The sequence below is a fragment of the Lontra canadensis genome, unplaced genomic scaffold (assembly GCF_010015895.1).
Source record: "Lontra canadensis isolate GAN:19392208 unplaced genomic scaffold, GSC_riverotter_1.0 scaffold14, whole genome shotgun sequence".
Classification (NCBI taxonomy): domain Eukaryota; kingdom Metazoa; phylum Chordata; class Mammalia; order Carnivora; family Mustelidae; genus Lontra; species Lontra canadensis.
The window spans coordinates 14188615-14203213 of record NW_022631008.1 but is presented as its reverse complement, the minus strand read 5'-3'; the positions used below and the strand labels follow the sequence as shown (position 1 = coordinate 14203213).

The 14599-nt window shown below is 34.8% G+C and overlaps 1 protein-coding gene across 3 annotated transcripts in view; it reads right to left on the bottom strand.

The window, feature by feature from the left end:
- UFL1 (UFM1 specific ligase 1) overlaps positions 1-14599 on the bottom strand; it is a 33519-nt gene that overhangs the window by 4378 nt on the left and 14542 nt on the right. For all 3 annotated transcript variants that reach the window (XM_032858153.1, XM_032858154.1, XM_032858155.1), the window contains 8 exons: positions 13398-13544; positions 11952-12127; positions 10573-10752; positions 8320-8440; positions 5758-5874; positions 2428-2545; positions 1102-1268; positions 891-1021 (listed from right to left, as the gene is read on the bottom strand). In XM_032858153.1, coding sequence (XP_032714044.1) covers positions 891-1021; positions 1102-1268; positions 2428-2545; positions 5758-5874; positions 8320-8440; positions 10573-10752; positions 11952-12127; positions 13398-13544 — 1157 coding nt within the window. The remainder of the gene's footprint in view (positions 1-890; positions 1022-1101; positions 1269-2427; positions 2546-5757; positions 5875-8319; positions 8441-10572; positions 10753-11951; positions 12128-13397; positions 13545-14599) is intronic.

The following is a 14599-nucleotide window of genomic DNA, read 5'->3' as shown; positions in this document are numbered from 1 at the left end:
TGCCACACCAGTTCTTCTGTAGCCCCCGAAGGGCATGGGACAGGACCCCATGTATTTCCCACAGCAGAGGCTGGCACAGAGGCAGGATATATGGAATTGTCCAGGCAGTTGGAGAGTCACTGCTCAGGCTGAAGGTGGGAAGGGGTACAGTACTGTGCTGGGGTAGGAGGGAGAAATAAATGTGTCTGTGTTTGGAGGTTCAGGGGAAGGTCCTTGCTAAAGAGGGAGTCACAAGCTAAAAAACAGCCTCAAAACAACCTACACCACCTGTGGGGCAAGAGATACATAAGGCCACAGAATTGGACCTAGATGATAACCAATGATATGCAGTCACTCCTATGAAACGCTTTTGCCTCCTTCATTTTTCTTAAATCTCCAACTTTAAGTGGATCTATAGGGATAGAGAAGAGGAGGAGGAGGAGTTGTAGGGACAGATCACACCCTACCTTCTCTAAGCAAGTAGGAGCCATAGCACTACCTTATATTTTGAGAGAGGAAGAAATGAACTTTGACTTTAGTTTGAGATTAGCATTTTAACAAAAAACTGCAGTTCATCTAAATATTGAAATGAGATGGTGTCAGTACTCAGAAATGACTGCGAAATTATGGAATCTGGCCAGAAAACAGTCAAGGGATCGGCAACTCAGCCAGAAAAACGGATGTGACATAACACAAAGTAGGAAAAAAATAAGTGTTGACTCCAAAGTAATTAAGCATTATTTTCAACAGACTGTTTGTATCACCAATTTAAAATAAAAATCTGATTTTTTTTCTTAAAAACCCTTTTCTTTATTTTACTTTCCTTTAGACTATTTCTTACATGAGACAATAAAATATGCTTTTATTTCAAAACGCAATGCATCAAGAATACAAGAAAATCACTATCATACTTCACTGGTAATGGCTGCAGGATCGTCTACCGCCATCATTAAATCCGAAGCCAAGAAGTTGAAAATGAGGTTAGTGATATCAGTACATACTGTCTTCAGCAAGTGCTTTGTAAGAGCAGCTTGTGTATCATCTGGAAAATGAAGGTGCTTTATTAAAATGAACGTCGAGGAACAATTATGAAAACCAATGAAACAACATTATTAAGTATACCTGTAAAGAACTTCACCCCTTTTTCAAATAGCCGAATGTTATTGTATAGGTTTGAAACCTCTTCTTGCAAGTCCTTGATGGTGCGCTTTCTACCAGTTCCAGAGGCAGAAGAAGTTGAAGACATGAGCACTGAACGTACCACCTCAAGATAAGTTTTATTAAGAGGTCTGTGCACAAGATAAATATATTTAGTTTATTAAAACGTACTGGGCTTATGCATATAAGAAATTTTGCTTCTATGGAAGTAAGTCTTAAGAAAATACCTCTAGATTTTCTAAACAAATAAGATTAATTTGGAGTATAATTCACAAGAATTTGTCCTCTAATCCTAAGACTTAAATAACTTAAGTGCATTATTTTTATCAGTTTTAAAGTACTCAAAATTACTGCACTAAAGACAGCAAGAATAGCAGTAACAAAAACTTTAATTCAAATTCAGTCCAAAGTAGTTTTTAAAAGTTAATTTGGAGAATAGGACATAAATCTGTTCCCCACACACAGGAATAATAAATTCTCAATTTCTAAAATTCTAAAAGAGATAATATATTCAAAACTTTTTTTTAAAAAACTTTTTATGCTCAACAACTTCAGAATAGATTATTTTAAGTAATGGCAAATGGTTAGTAGTAACTATCTTTTTACATACGAAAAATATGATTATGTACTGTATTCATGCATCAAAAATATTCAGTGAAAAGAAAAAAAAAACTACAAAAGCTGTATTTCTAAGTTCAAAGTTAGATGCACTGGGCTCTTGGATTGCATTTATCAATGCTTACACACTGGAACTAACTTGAGGGGAAAATCATGTTAGCTAGTAATGGTCAAGTTAGACACAATTTCTTTTACTTCAGTATAAAAATAAATTTAGCTTCGCTCAATTTTAAGCTAGTGCTGTCTAAATTTGTTCTCTGAACACAGTTTGTTACTTTATTTCTCCCTAAAAGTGTACTGTGTACTCTCTGTCAAGTCTAGATAGATAAAGGTCTTTTCTTTTAGTTGTTACTTTTCACGCTATGTCCGAGAGCAGCCAGTGACTGGTGGTGTTTTTCTCCCAACTAGGACTGAAACATCAATGACAGAGGATGCCTCCACACTCCTACCTTTTATTTTCCACACCGCCTCACCCAAAGCACTTACATGTTTGTTAAACAGAACAGCCCTGATAGGCAAACAAAATCTGGAATTTGGTGGCTGGATTAAATTCTAAGCTTTGAAAAGTAAAGACCTAAAATCTATATTTTCCATAATGTTGGGTCAAAATTTTATTTAATAACTCATTGAATTTCTATCATAAAACAGAAAAAAATATGTTTTTATACTTACTTTATTAAGTACTCAGCAAATTCAGAAATAAATTCCTCAGGGGCATCTTGTATGTGTTTTCTCAAAACATCTTCAATTTCATCCTGGAACATAAAAGTGATCTCTGGCTTCTTCTTTCCTATAGTAGAAATGCGCAATAGGAAAAAGAACAAAACATAAAGCGACCTAAAAGCAAACAAAGTTCATTAACATATTTACTAAGATGGTAATTTATTCACTGCCTACCATAAAGACTCCGACATTGCCAGTGACAGCAGTACCCAATGAAAACAATTTTAAAAATAGTGGCATTTCTTATGAGTAATAAATAATTTTCTAACTTAAAAAAATTTTTTTTCCTAACTTTATTTAATGACTGTTTTAATGTTAATCAAAAAATAATAAAGATGATTTTCCCCGATCTAACTTGGATGATGCAAATCGTGGCAAATCAAAACAATCAACTGGATGGAAAAAAAATCTTTTAAGAAAAAGATAATTTCTCTTTGTTGAACAATGTATACCGAGCAGAATTTCCTTCTTTATAAAAATGAATAGTTATTAAAAATCAAATCACCCTTACAATTTGTAGAAGATCTTCAGGAAAAGTCTTTATAATCATATGAACTCAACTCCAATAGAATTAAGCTAAAAATTGTCCTTTGGGAAAGGCAAAGATGAAGAAATATCATAGTTTTACACTCATTTATTTTTCTTCTTACAAAAATAATTCTTTGTATTTTTGTACACCACGCCTGGGTGGCTCAGTGGGTTAAAGCCTCTGCCTTCAGCTCAGGTCATGATCCCACGGTTCTGGGATCCAGCCCCGCATCAGGCTCTCTGCTCAGCAGGGAGCCTGCTTCCCTTCCTCTCTCTCTGCTTACCTCTCTGCCTACTTGTGATCTCTGTCTGTCAAATAAATATATACAATCATAAAAAAAAATAATTCTATGCCAGGGAAAATTTGTATGCAGCTACTATAATGGAAATAATTGTTAAGTGTGGAATTGTCATGCCTTCTCACCAACTTAGATAAGCATGGGTTGCAAAGAAAGCTAACAATATTTCTATTATTAATATTGTAAAAATAGAAAAGTGATTATTTCCAACTAAATTTGGTTATTGTAAAAACTTAGACATAAAAATAAAAAATAGTAAAATAAATAAAATAAAAACTAGCTCAAAAATCACTCTTTGCTATGTGTCAAGATCTAAGTAAGTTGCCATCACAGCTTTAGAACAGATGGACATGTTAGAACAGATCCACTATCCTTTCTTTTTGAGATCTGCTATCCTCCATTCCTGATCTTTCGAATCACATAGTTTCTGCTTTCTCTGTTTGTTTCCTGCATGCATTTTATAAGTTATTAAATTATATTTCCATCTAGTAATCTTTCACACTGAGTTGATGCTGTATTTTAGCTGAGAACCTAATTATATCCTCCATTTCAGAGATTATAACACAACCCCCTTTCAAAGGCACTGAAATTATATCTTTTTAGGTAGAATGGTTTTACTACCTTTATATCCCCTCTCCATAATTTGTGCATAAAAGGAGTATCACATGCCTCATTTAACAATTAGTTACGGTTACAGATATTAGAGAAGTATTTTATGAAATGCCCCTTTTCTCCCACCCCTTGTACATCTGAGGAATAGAAAAATTCATTTATCAATGAAAAATTAAAACCCACAGAGGACGGTCTTAATACTATTTAAAATAAGAACAGGACTAGTATGAAGAAAGTTTTAATTAATATTGTTTTATACATGTTGAGAACAGTAGCTATTTTTACCTATCTTAGAATATTTTAAAGATAGCTCTTAAGCAACGATGCTATCATGAGTAGTAGCACATTAATTGCTGAAGCCATGTCACCTGATACCTATACCTTCCAGCACTAGCCCATATATAACGAGCTCTGTGGAAGAGGTAAAATAAGAAATTTCAAATTATCATCACTTCAAGTTTTTTTCTCTATTCGGTTTTGTTAAGTAAATTTATTTAAAACACAAACATAAAAGAATCATAATTTTACTTAGAAAAACTAACATATCCCTTGCTAACTTAACTGTGCCAAATGCTAACAAGTCTCCAAAAAGGAAGATGGATATACTTAATTCTCCTGTTAGAAGCAATCAACCAATTAGCATAAAATCAATGTTTCCTACTTGAATATGCAGAAATCCATTTTTTTAATAAAATATTGTAATTTGTTTTGTAGGGCAGTGGGAAAGCATAAAAATGACTGTGTAAGCTAAAACTGTGCAAGGTCTTCTCATCAAACAATGGGAAAACTTATGATTGTTCCGTGATTTTTAAAAATGTCTGAAAACATTAAGAGTTCTTACTGTTGGTTATAAATGTAGAGGGAAATGAAAAAGAAAACCAATACTTATAATTTAGTATACTGTAATTTGCTTATCAGAAACACTGGGCAACAAAGTATTTTATTTCTTCGTGAAAAACTTATCAAAAATAGTCTGAACAGAGCTTGCCTTCTTCTAAGGCTATAACTTACAATACAGAGCAAGCATCTTTTCTATGCCTTGGGAAGATGTCATAGTCCTTTCTTAACTCTGGATCAGCTCACAGCATTTTATCCTTTCCCCTTTCAATGTTGTGAAACATCTCTGAGAATTCCTTTAATATGAAGTTTTCTGCCAATTTCACATCCTCTAAGACATTTTCATCCTTTCTGTCACAACCACTTCCCCCATTTACATCAGTAAGTGTGCCTTTGCTGAGCTTCTGTGGCTGCATACCTACTCTCCTGAACAGTGGCAATCCCAACATTCCCACAGTCAGCTAGTTCTTCTTGAACACCATTTATTCATGATTCATATTTTATTTCCAGTGTTATCACTTTTCATTCCTTGGCTGCATTTTCATCTTTGTTGGCCAATTCCCTTTTGATTATCCATTTTGCAAAATGTCATATGGATTCATCACTGGGAGACAAGGAGGCAACATAACTACATGGTTTGTTGTCTGTGCATAAAGTGAAGAAGAGACGCACAGTGATCAGACTTTGAAATAAGTGATGTGATTGTCATAGCTCATGATGCACATGTATTATTTATGTGATGATCAATGGACTGAGGAGCCAGCAGCTATATCTGTACTTTATGCAATTACTCACTGTTAATACACCCTGGTAACTAAAATATGAACCATGCTGTTGGGGGGCTGGGGTCAGCAACTAAGCTGTGGTATCTGAAATTTGTATCCACTCACTGGGCAAAGCAAGGTCTTCTTGCATTAGTATATACATCTAATAATAGACGTCTTAAGAAAATTGTTTACAAAATCACACACATACAAAAGAGGAGTAAAATAAAGCTACATACCAGTGTGAGATGACTCATCATCACTATCCTCTTCTTTCCTTCCTTTCTTCTTGACTTTTTTGATTTTGTACTCTCTGGCATTGCTGCCACCACCTCCTCTCACACTTCCACTGCCCTCTAGTGGAAAACGGTATTAGTTAGTAGAAAACGATGACACTACGTTGTCATATTTAACTTTATAGCAGAACAATAAAAGCCAAATAATTAAACTTTTAGCTGCTATTTAAGGTGGGAGGTTTTTTTAAAAAAATTATAATGGAAGTTTTGTAATTTGGTCAATAAAAAATTAATAAAATGTGAAATCTCTTGAATTTGAGCAACTCACTTAGATAGCTTACCAGCTCTAAAGGCAATCTCTTCCAGTCTCTTCTTCCTTCTCTAAAGATACTCTTTTCTATAGTTTTGTCTGACTTTTCCTTGGCCAAACCCATTCCTTTACTGGTTCTTCTCCCTTCCCCAAAAGAAATGTGCCCTCATTTGCCATCTTTGTTACTACAGCTTCATTAATATCCCACTATAGTACTTCACAAGTTTAATTACCCTCAGTTTTGTCTTTCTGGTTGAAAGATTATTATTCTTGTTTACAGGAGACATCCCTAGTCTCCCACCACCCAATGAGATAATGAATTTTTGAGAACAGGGAGCATGTCCCACTAATGTTTGTATCCTTGGGGTTAAAGCAATGCTTGATACATTAAAAGGTGCTCAATAAACACTTACCACAAATACTAAATTAGATGAGTAGAGAAACATAGTTATCAATCACCTATTGGCTAAAGACTAAAAAAATACACATTATGACACAAACTAAAACACTGTATATAAAAGTAATGTTATTGAGGTATTTCTTTGCTATTACATATTTGCATTTAAAGTATCTATTCAACAAAATAGAATACTTACCTAGAAATGGGATTGTAACATGAAAAATAATAATACACTTCTTCATAAGACTCATTTTTCGATAAAGTAAAATGACATATAACTACAGATCTTTTTCTAAATTCTAAGTACAATTCCTTTAAACTTTATCATGTCCTATAATTTTAAGTTCTATTAATTTATTTTCCCTTGCTTTTATGATAGAAAAACACAATTTTCAAAAGCAGACCTATGGCAATAAATTTCTTATAGGGAAGACATTTATATTTGACATTATTCCATGCACTATACCTAAACTATTACAATATGATAGTACTATAATTGAGATGACCAGATGACTCTGAACTTTTAGAAGGAAATAAAACAGACTAGCTACTCTGACATAAGTGCAACCAACTGATTAAGGTGAATTTATAAGTATATCTTCAAATCATATGATAAAATATGCATGGCTGTGAACAGTACTATGATTTATTGGAGTAGTCTTCCCAGAAAAATAGAGAGAAATTTCAAAGTATCAAAATCGAAAGATTTTGTAGAAAAATGTGTTTGAAGAGGAAAGAAGCAATCTCAGAGATACAGGAGTGAATTTCCACAACAAATAAAAATGAAGTTTTGGGGGTGCCTGGGTGGCTCAGTGGGTTAAGCCTCTGCCTTCAGCTCAGGTCATAATCTCGGGGTCCTAGGATCGAGACCCGCATCAGGCTCTCTGCTCAGCAGGGAGCCTGCTTCCTCTTCTCTCTCTGCCTGCCTCTCTGCCTACTTGTGATCTCTCTCTCTGTCAAACAAATAAATAAAATCTTAAAAAAAATGAAGTTTTTATAACACATATCCAGTACAGCTGTATTAATGAAACATGTTGAATATCTAGTTTCTTTAACCCTGATAGAGCACTAATAAAACTGTTCCTACTATAGAAAGTATGGAAAACAAATTAATTTCCAAATGCAAGTTACTAGTATACCAGTGCTACCTCAAATAATTTCCAGTGACTCTTAATTACCAAAAAGAAAAAAAAAAAAAAAAGAAAGGAAAGAAATGAGATGTCCTTGGGAAATTCAATAATTTAATAAATATTTATAGAACACCTAAAATACACCAACAGGTGCTCTAAGAACTAGGAAACAATAAACAAGATGTACAAGGTTTCCCAACAATAAAACACAAGACAGTGATAAAAGCAATACAAAAAGACTGGAAGATAATATATGGAGAATGATTGATTGTGTCTACAATTCCAGGTGGTGAGGGAGGCCTCTATGAGGAACTGACATTTAAAGTTGAGCTCTGAATGACAAGAAATCTGTTACCTGAAGTTTGAGAGAGAACATTCAGGTAGAGGGAGTAGCTAGTGCAAAGGCTTTCAGGTAACCACAAACTTGCCAAATTTCGGGGGAAAAAAAGGCTACTGGTCTGGATCATAGACAGTGAGGGGGCAAACAATGGGACATGGGCCAGACCATGAAATTAACTTAGTTCTCACAAAAAATTAAAAAGAATAAGTAATCACTAATATTTCCATTATCATAATCAAAACTTAATTCATTAGCAAAAGATTTGGCTAATATTAGCAATTAAAAATAAATCAACCAAGTAAAAGGGTGTAATAAATGTAGAGTTCACTGCAATAAATAAACGAAACTCATCTTTGAATCTTCTTGGTTAATAATAACTGATTACCTGTTGCTTTTCTCCTTCGTTCATCTTTTTTATCCTTTTTACTTGTATTAATACTTTCTAAAATGGAGACCTGTTTCAGGTCTTCTTCAGTGATTAAATGAACAGGATTATTTTTCATTTCCTGAAATAAAACATGCTTTTCTTGGTAAGCAAAAATATATGGCATTACAGAAAACATAAAATAGTTAGTTACATACTCAATTATTATTATTCATCCTAATTATTCTTGTTTGATCTCATTGCTAAGAAGAACTATAGAGCCTGGTCCAACAGTTGCCACTCTGAGACTATTTCTCCTTGCCAAAGATCAGTCTCTTCCCTTGCTGTTCTTGACTTTTTGATCTGTGATCAAAAAATAAAAAGTCCTATCTGGTCCCTGAAAAACTGATCATACAGCAAACGCAATCCTCTTCAGCTGATTTGGCTTCTTTACCACTGCTTACTGGGTGACCTTGCTCTTTTTCTCTTTGAGACTCCCAAGTCCAGTGCCACGTGGGTACCTGAGATTACAAAATCTCTATCCTCCAACCTAACAGAACGAGCATGTAGGATGAGTTGTACACTTAATCATATAATCTGTTTTTTCCTCCAGACTCATTCCTGATCTCTGCTTTTTAAAAATTTATGTTAAGACTAATGACCTATTTCCATGTTCAGAAATTGTTTTTTCAGCATGGGACAGGGTTCTAAATCTGCAATGACAAAAGTACATTTTCATGTTAAAAATGGTATTTCCGTTTTGGTTTCCTAAAGAAAAAGGTTTAGAATGTTGACAGTTCAAGCAGCAGAATCACCTTTTTTTTTCCTCAAAGTTATTTTTGTAGTTGGAAGGAGGAGCACAAAGAATGAAAACTGATGACCACGTTTTTATCTTAGTGCAAATAAAAATAATGCAGCCATTTAGTGTCTTGGGAGATAATATGTGCTACACTTTTGGTATACATCTCTTCTTTATTTAAATTTATCTTTAGAAAGGAGAAGAGAGGCATCATCATCCTTCCTTTGAATATGTGGAAACTGGAGGTCTATTTGTCCAAAGTCGAACAGTAAACAATGTGAGAATGGAACTCAGGTGTATTGGTAACAATCTTATGTACTTTTACTCTGCTGCTTTGTAGGCAAGACAGAAAATTATCTCTCTTTTTTAAACTGTTAAAGAGCTTAAAAGGAATAGAGATGAATACAAATTATTTACATACTTAATAAGCTCTCATGGACTTACTAACAGTCTAAGATAAATAGGCTTGTTCTGCCTATCGTGAGCAGGCTTTATAAGTAGATGGGGCTGCTAACTAGAAACATGAATTGAACAGTCATTAAAGCAGACCTGCCTGGACCTCTACTTCTATATATTATGATAGCACTTGCTCTCAGGAACTAATCAATTTTTGATAGTATCAACAATTTCTTTCCTCAGTAAGTTATCCCATTCGTGCATCCTAAATAGGTAAAATTAATAAGGCTCTACCTGATTTAGTAGATAAACAGTATAGTGATTGATAGCTATACTGTATACTTGTACATATAATCCACAGATATAATTTTTGTGGATTTCAATATTGGACCAATACCCTTAGGAAACTTAACTGTGAAATGTATAATTTCATTTATAGGATTTCAATTTATAAAATTATTATATGTTATAAAATTATAAATGTAATAATCATAATTGTAAAATTTGTAAATTTTATAAAAATATAAAATTATATAATCAGCTCCCAGGCCCACTTATTTCCCATGCAGTCCCCCACCACCCAGGGACCCCTTGTACATGTGCACTTACCTCCCAGGAAGCCCCCCTTGCCGCCCCCCACTCACCGCAGCCTCCCTTTCCAGGGGAGAGCTTGGGAGATGGAGAGATGGAAAGTCCCTGTCAGCGACCCCTGCAGATGAGGGACTTGCAAAGGACTCCGCAGCCTGGGGGGGTGGGCAAGCCTGGAAGGCTTCCCAGAGGTGGGGGCGTTTGAGCTGAGTTCTGAGGGCTGAAGAGGAGCTTTCAGGCAGCGGGGAAGAAAAAAAACAAAACAAAACAAAACAAAACAAAACAAAAAAAGTATGTCCCGATGGGAGTGAAGAAGAGGAAAAACAAATCCAGAAGAAATAAAAAGGAACGATGCATTAAAAGGAAATGATGCATGAAACACAGTGTTCACTTTCGGGTGTATGCTGCTTACTCCATTTTTCAAAAAATGTCAGATGATTCTAACGTGAAAATCCTATTAAGATTAGTAGGAGAAAGGAAATCTGGCTTACCTTTTCAGCTTTCTGGTGCATCAGTTCACTGAAGAGTTCTGTGCAGTTATTTATGAATTTTTCACTGACTACAACAGTGTCACTAAAAACTACAGCTGAAGCCTGCTTGCTGAATGCTCTCATCACCTGCTGAAGCAACATGGCGGCATCTTCAACTGATAAAGAACTGGGTAACAGAGGCTAGAAGCAGAAACAAAGTGAAAACAAGTATAAATACAATAACATACAGATAAACCATTTGTTACATATATGCCCTCCCTAGGTGATCTCATTAAGTCTAATAGCCTTCAGAACCATCTCTATGCTGATAACCTCCCAAACTGTATTTCTGCTTTCATTATCATTCTGAGCTCTGGAGTCATATGCCCTCTGTCTCCCTAACATCTCTGCTCTGGTGCCTAACAGGCATCTCAAATTCCACATGTCCAGAACGACACTGATTGCAGCCGCCTACCCACCAACACCTAGTTCCCATCCACCCTTCTCCATTGTTCCCCCATCTCAATTAATGGTACTGTTCTCCATGCAGTTATCAGGTCCCAAACCTGTATGTCACACTCAGTTCCTCTCATAAACCCATAAACAATCCATCATCAAGTCCTGACAACTTTACCTACAAAATAGATTTCTTAGCTCCTTGGACTATCTGAAATTACTGTTTTCATTAACTATCTCCACCTAGGAAACTTGTGTGGGCACCACATTCCTAGCAAGTAAAATGGTTCCTCGCACACAGATGGTACTTAAAATTTGTTAAATGAATCAATGGAACACCGAAATCTGGAACCTCTGGTAACTTGCATATCCAAAAAGTAATTTTTTACTTTATAAAGACAATCTGGGCCCTGCCTAGTAATAATGGGATGGCCTCTTGTTTCTTTCTCTTCACCTGTACTTTTCTCTTTGGTATAATAAAGGCAGGTCAATACTGAACACTGAAGTAAAACACTAACAGGGCTAAAGCAGGTCACGTTAGTACATGAGCAGAGATTAATGAATGGATAAAGGATACACAAATACTATACAGTGGCTAACGCCAATATGCTTGGATAAGATTGTAAATGCTTGGATAAGATTTTGAGAAATCACATCAGTATCAATGGCAAGACTGTTATGAGTATTATATTGTTTGCTTACTTGTTTTGAGATTTATGGAATTCTGGATGTTGACTATCCATATCTAAAAGGTCATTCTACCTCAAAAGCTAAAAGTCTTTAAGCATAATTAAGATTGTTTTTGCCATAACAATGTCTGCTAGAATTTGGCTACAAAGCCAAGACTATCTTTATGTATCCTAATTATTAAAATGACCACATACTAGTGAGTATCAGTTATCACTGGTTTAAAGAAAAATTAACAAGAAGAAGATAAAACATACTGCAATATCAACCCATGTTCCAGAGCTGATGGCTTCCTCTACTGATGCTTCCACCTGATCCACAAGTCCTTGACCAACACAAGCTGCTTTCAAAAACAAGAGTTGTGTCGTCTTATATCTTTTCTTTATGTAGCTCACAGCATCTGGGATTCCAAGTCTGGACAAAGCATCAAATTCTAGAAATACATCACAAATAGAAATGGAATAGAATCCATTAGAATAAAATTGTCAATCATTCCCATCTTTTAGAAATCCTAGAAAAAATAAGTTCTACCAATATCTATTCTTTGTGAATACACTTCCAAATTTTTATTACTAAACATAGCTGTAGAAAAATTAGTTCAAATACTTCCTCAATCCCAGCTATGTCACACCCTCTCCAATTGAGGGGTCAAAGGGAAACATGAGAACTACAGATCAAAAAAGTAGAAATGGGGGTGAAGGAGAATGTAATAATTTACAGAAACAAAAAGTAGAATTTATTTGGCTTATTACAGTTAACTAAAGGTATCAGACAACTTAAGACAAAGTAACTCCCTAGTTTAATTTAAACTAGACTTAGCATATAAACAAAAGTAAAAAAAAAAAACCAAAAAAGACTTAAATTTACAGCCATTAAGGTTACTGGAGGTATCTATTGTACTCTCTGCCCCCAAATAATCTATTTAAGAAAATTGATTATAACAAAGTTCTAATCCAAGTCCATGGTTGAAGAAACTGAAAGGTACATAACAGAAAGTGAAGAAAACATTAAGTGAAACCAAGTATTCTAGCATAGATTTAAATTGTTTGAACCATTAGTATCTTACACATTTATTACTGAAAAAGCAAGTGATTTCTTACATGATTTGACTTGGGTTATGAAACTGATCAAACTAAGTGAGCTATATGTACATACATAATGTATATGAATATTATATATAATATACATATGCTAATTGTTTTAATGATTAAGTTCAGTCAATCTACTTTATCCAAATGACAGAACCTCAGAAAAAGGAGTGAGAATAGCTTCAGCGTTTGTGAAGAAGTGAGTGACTAATAAAAATGCACACTATAAAGCTGATAGTCGATAAAGTATTTCTAAGATTAGGTATCTGAATAATTGGGCAACTTCATAAAATATAAGATATAATAAATAAGATTATTTTCTGTGACTTAAAATATACTTGAAGTTGTAATAGTATCACATCACTGGAACACTGGTAACAATCAATACCGGTTTTGGCCTTCCCATATTACAACTGTTCAGTAACTATGAAATTAAACTCAGTTCCAAAACCAACAAAAATCTGCAATTCGGCTACTTTTACATTCACAGAGAACCATTATAATCTTTTGTCAATAGCAGAGCATGTGTGTACTCCCAGGACTAATAAAGTACTTTCTAAGAACGTGCAATATAAGGAAGAAATTTTAGTTTCAAAGACAAGAAGAAATAGTTACCTAGATAGCCATTCTGTCTGAGAAAGGAATCCACCCAAGTACTTTGTGTTCTGGAGTAAATGTCAGGGACAAACACGGCCTTATCCTGTCTCCCACCAACCACAGTGCCTCGTAAACGTCCACTATTAACGAGTTCCTCAAGCACAGCTTAAAACAAAACCAAATACAAATAAATCAGAGCAGGTATAAATGTCAGAGAGTAAAATCCTATTTCATAATTTAGTTATTCTCCTTTAAAAAAGCAATTTTAAAGTTTAATTGCATAAATGAAGACTTTATATTTTAGACAAAACTTTCCTGCCATTTATGAGAATATTCAGGTCACAAATTTAGGAAATTCTGGCAATTAGCTAAAAGTACTGAACTTGTAACTCAAACTGGTTAATATTAACATTGAATTTTTTTTCAAAGATTTTATTTATTTATTTGACAGACAGAGATCACAAGTAGGCAAAGAGGCAGGCAGAGAGAGAGGGAGGGGAAGCAGGCTCCCTGCTGAGCAGAGAGCCGGATGCGGGGCTCAATCCCAGGACCCTGAGATCATGAGCTGAGCGGAAGGCAGAGGCTTAACCCACTGAGCCACCCAGGTGCCCCTAACATTGAATTTTTTAGTTAAGAGAAATTTGGGGGGGAAAAATGCCATTATTTATATGTTTGAAAGTGGATGACTGAACACTTTGAGAATAGATAATATGCAATCACTAAGTGTTTCCAAATTTAGTTTTCTCATATTTAGAACATTTAAGACACCTGGATCACTTTAGAATCAACTGTATGAAATAAAGCCATGAAAAACATTTAAAAAAAAATTTTTTTTAAAGATTTAATTAATTAATTAATTTGACAGAGAGAGACACAGTGAGAGAGGGAACACAAGCAGAGGGAGAGGGAGAAGCAGGCTTCCCACCAAGCAGGGAGCCCAATGTGAGGCTCGATCCCAGGACCGTGGGATCATGACCCAAGCCAGAGGCAGATGCTCAACTACTGAGCCACCCAGACACCCCAAGCCATGAAAATTTCTATGTTATTTTATTTCTACTTTTTTCTTTTTATGTCATTACATTTCTACTGTTTAAATTGCAACACATGTAAGAGAAGTATAATGCTTAGGTTAAAAGGATGGATCTAGATTTGGACACCCTTTAAGTACAAATCTCAATTCTGTCACCTACTCCCTGACAAAAACTGGGCAAGTCATTTTA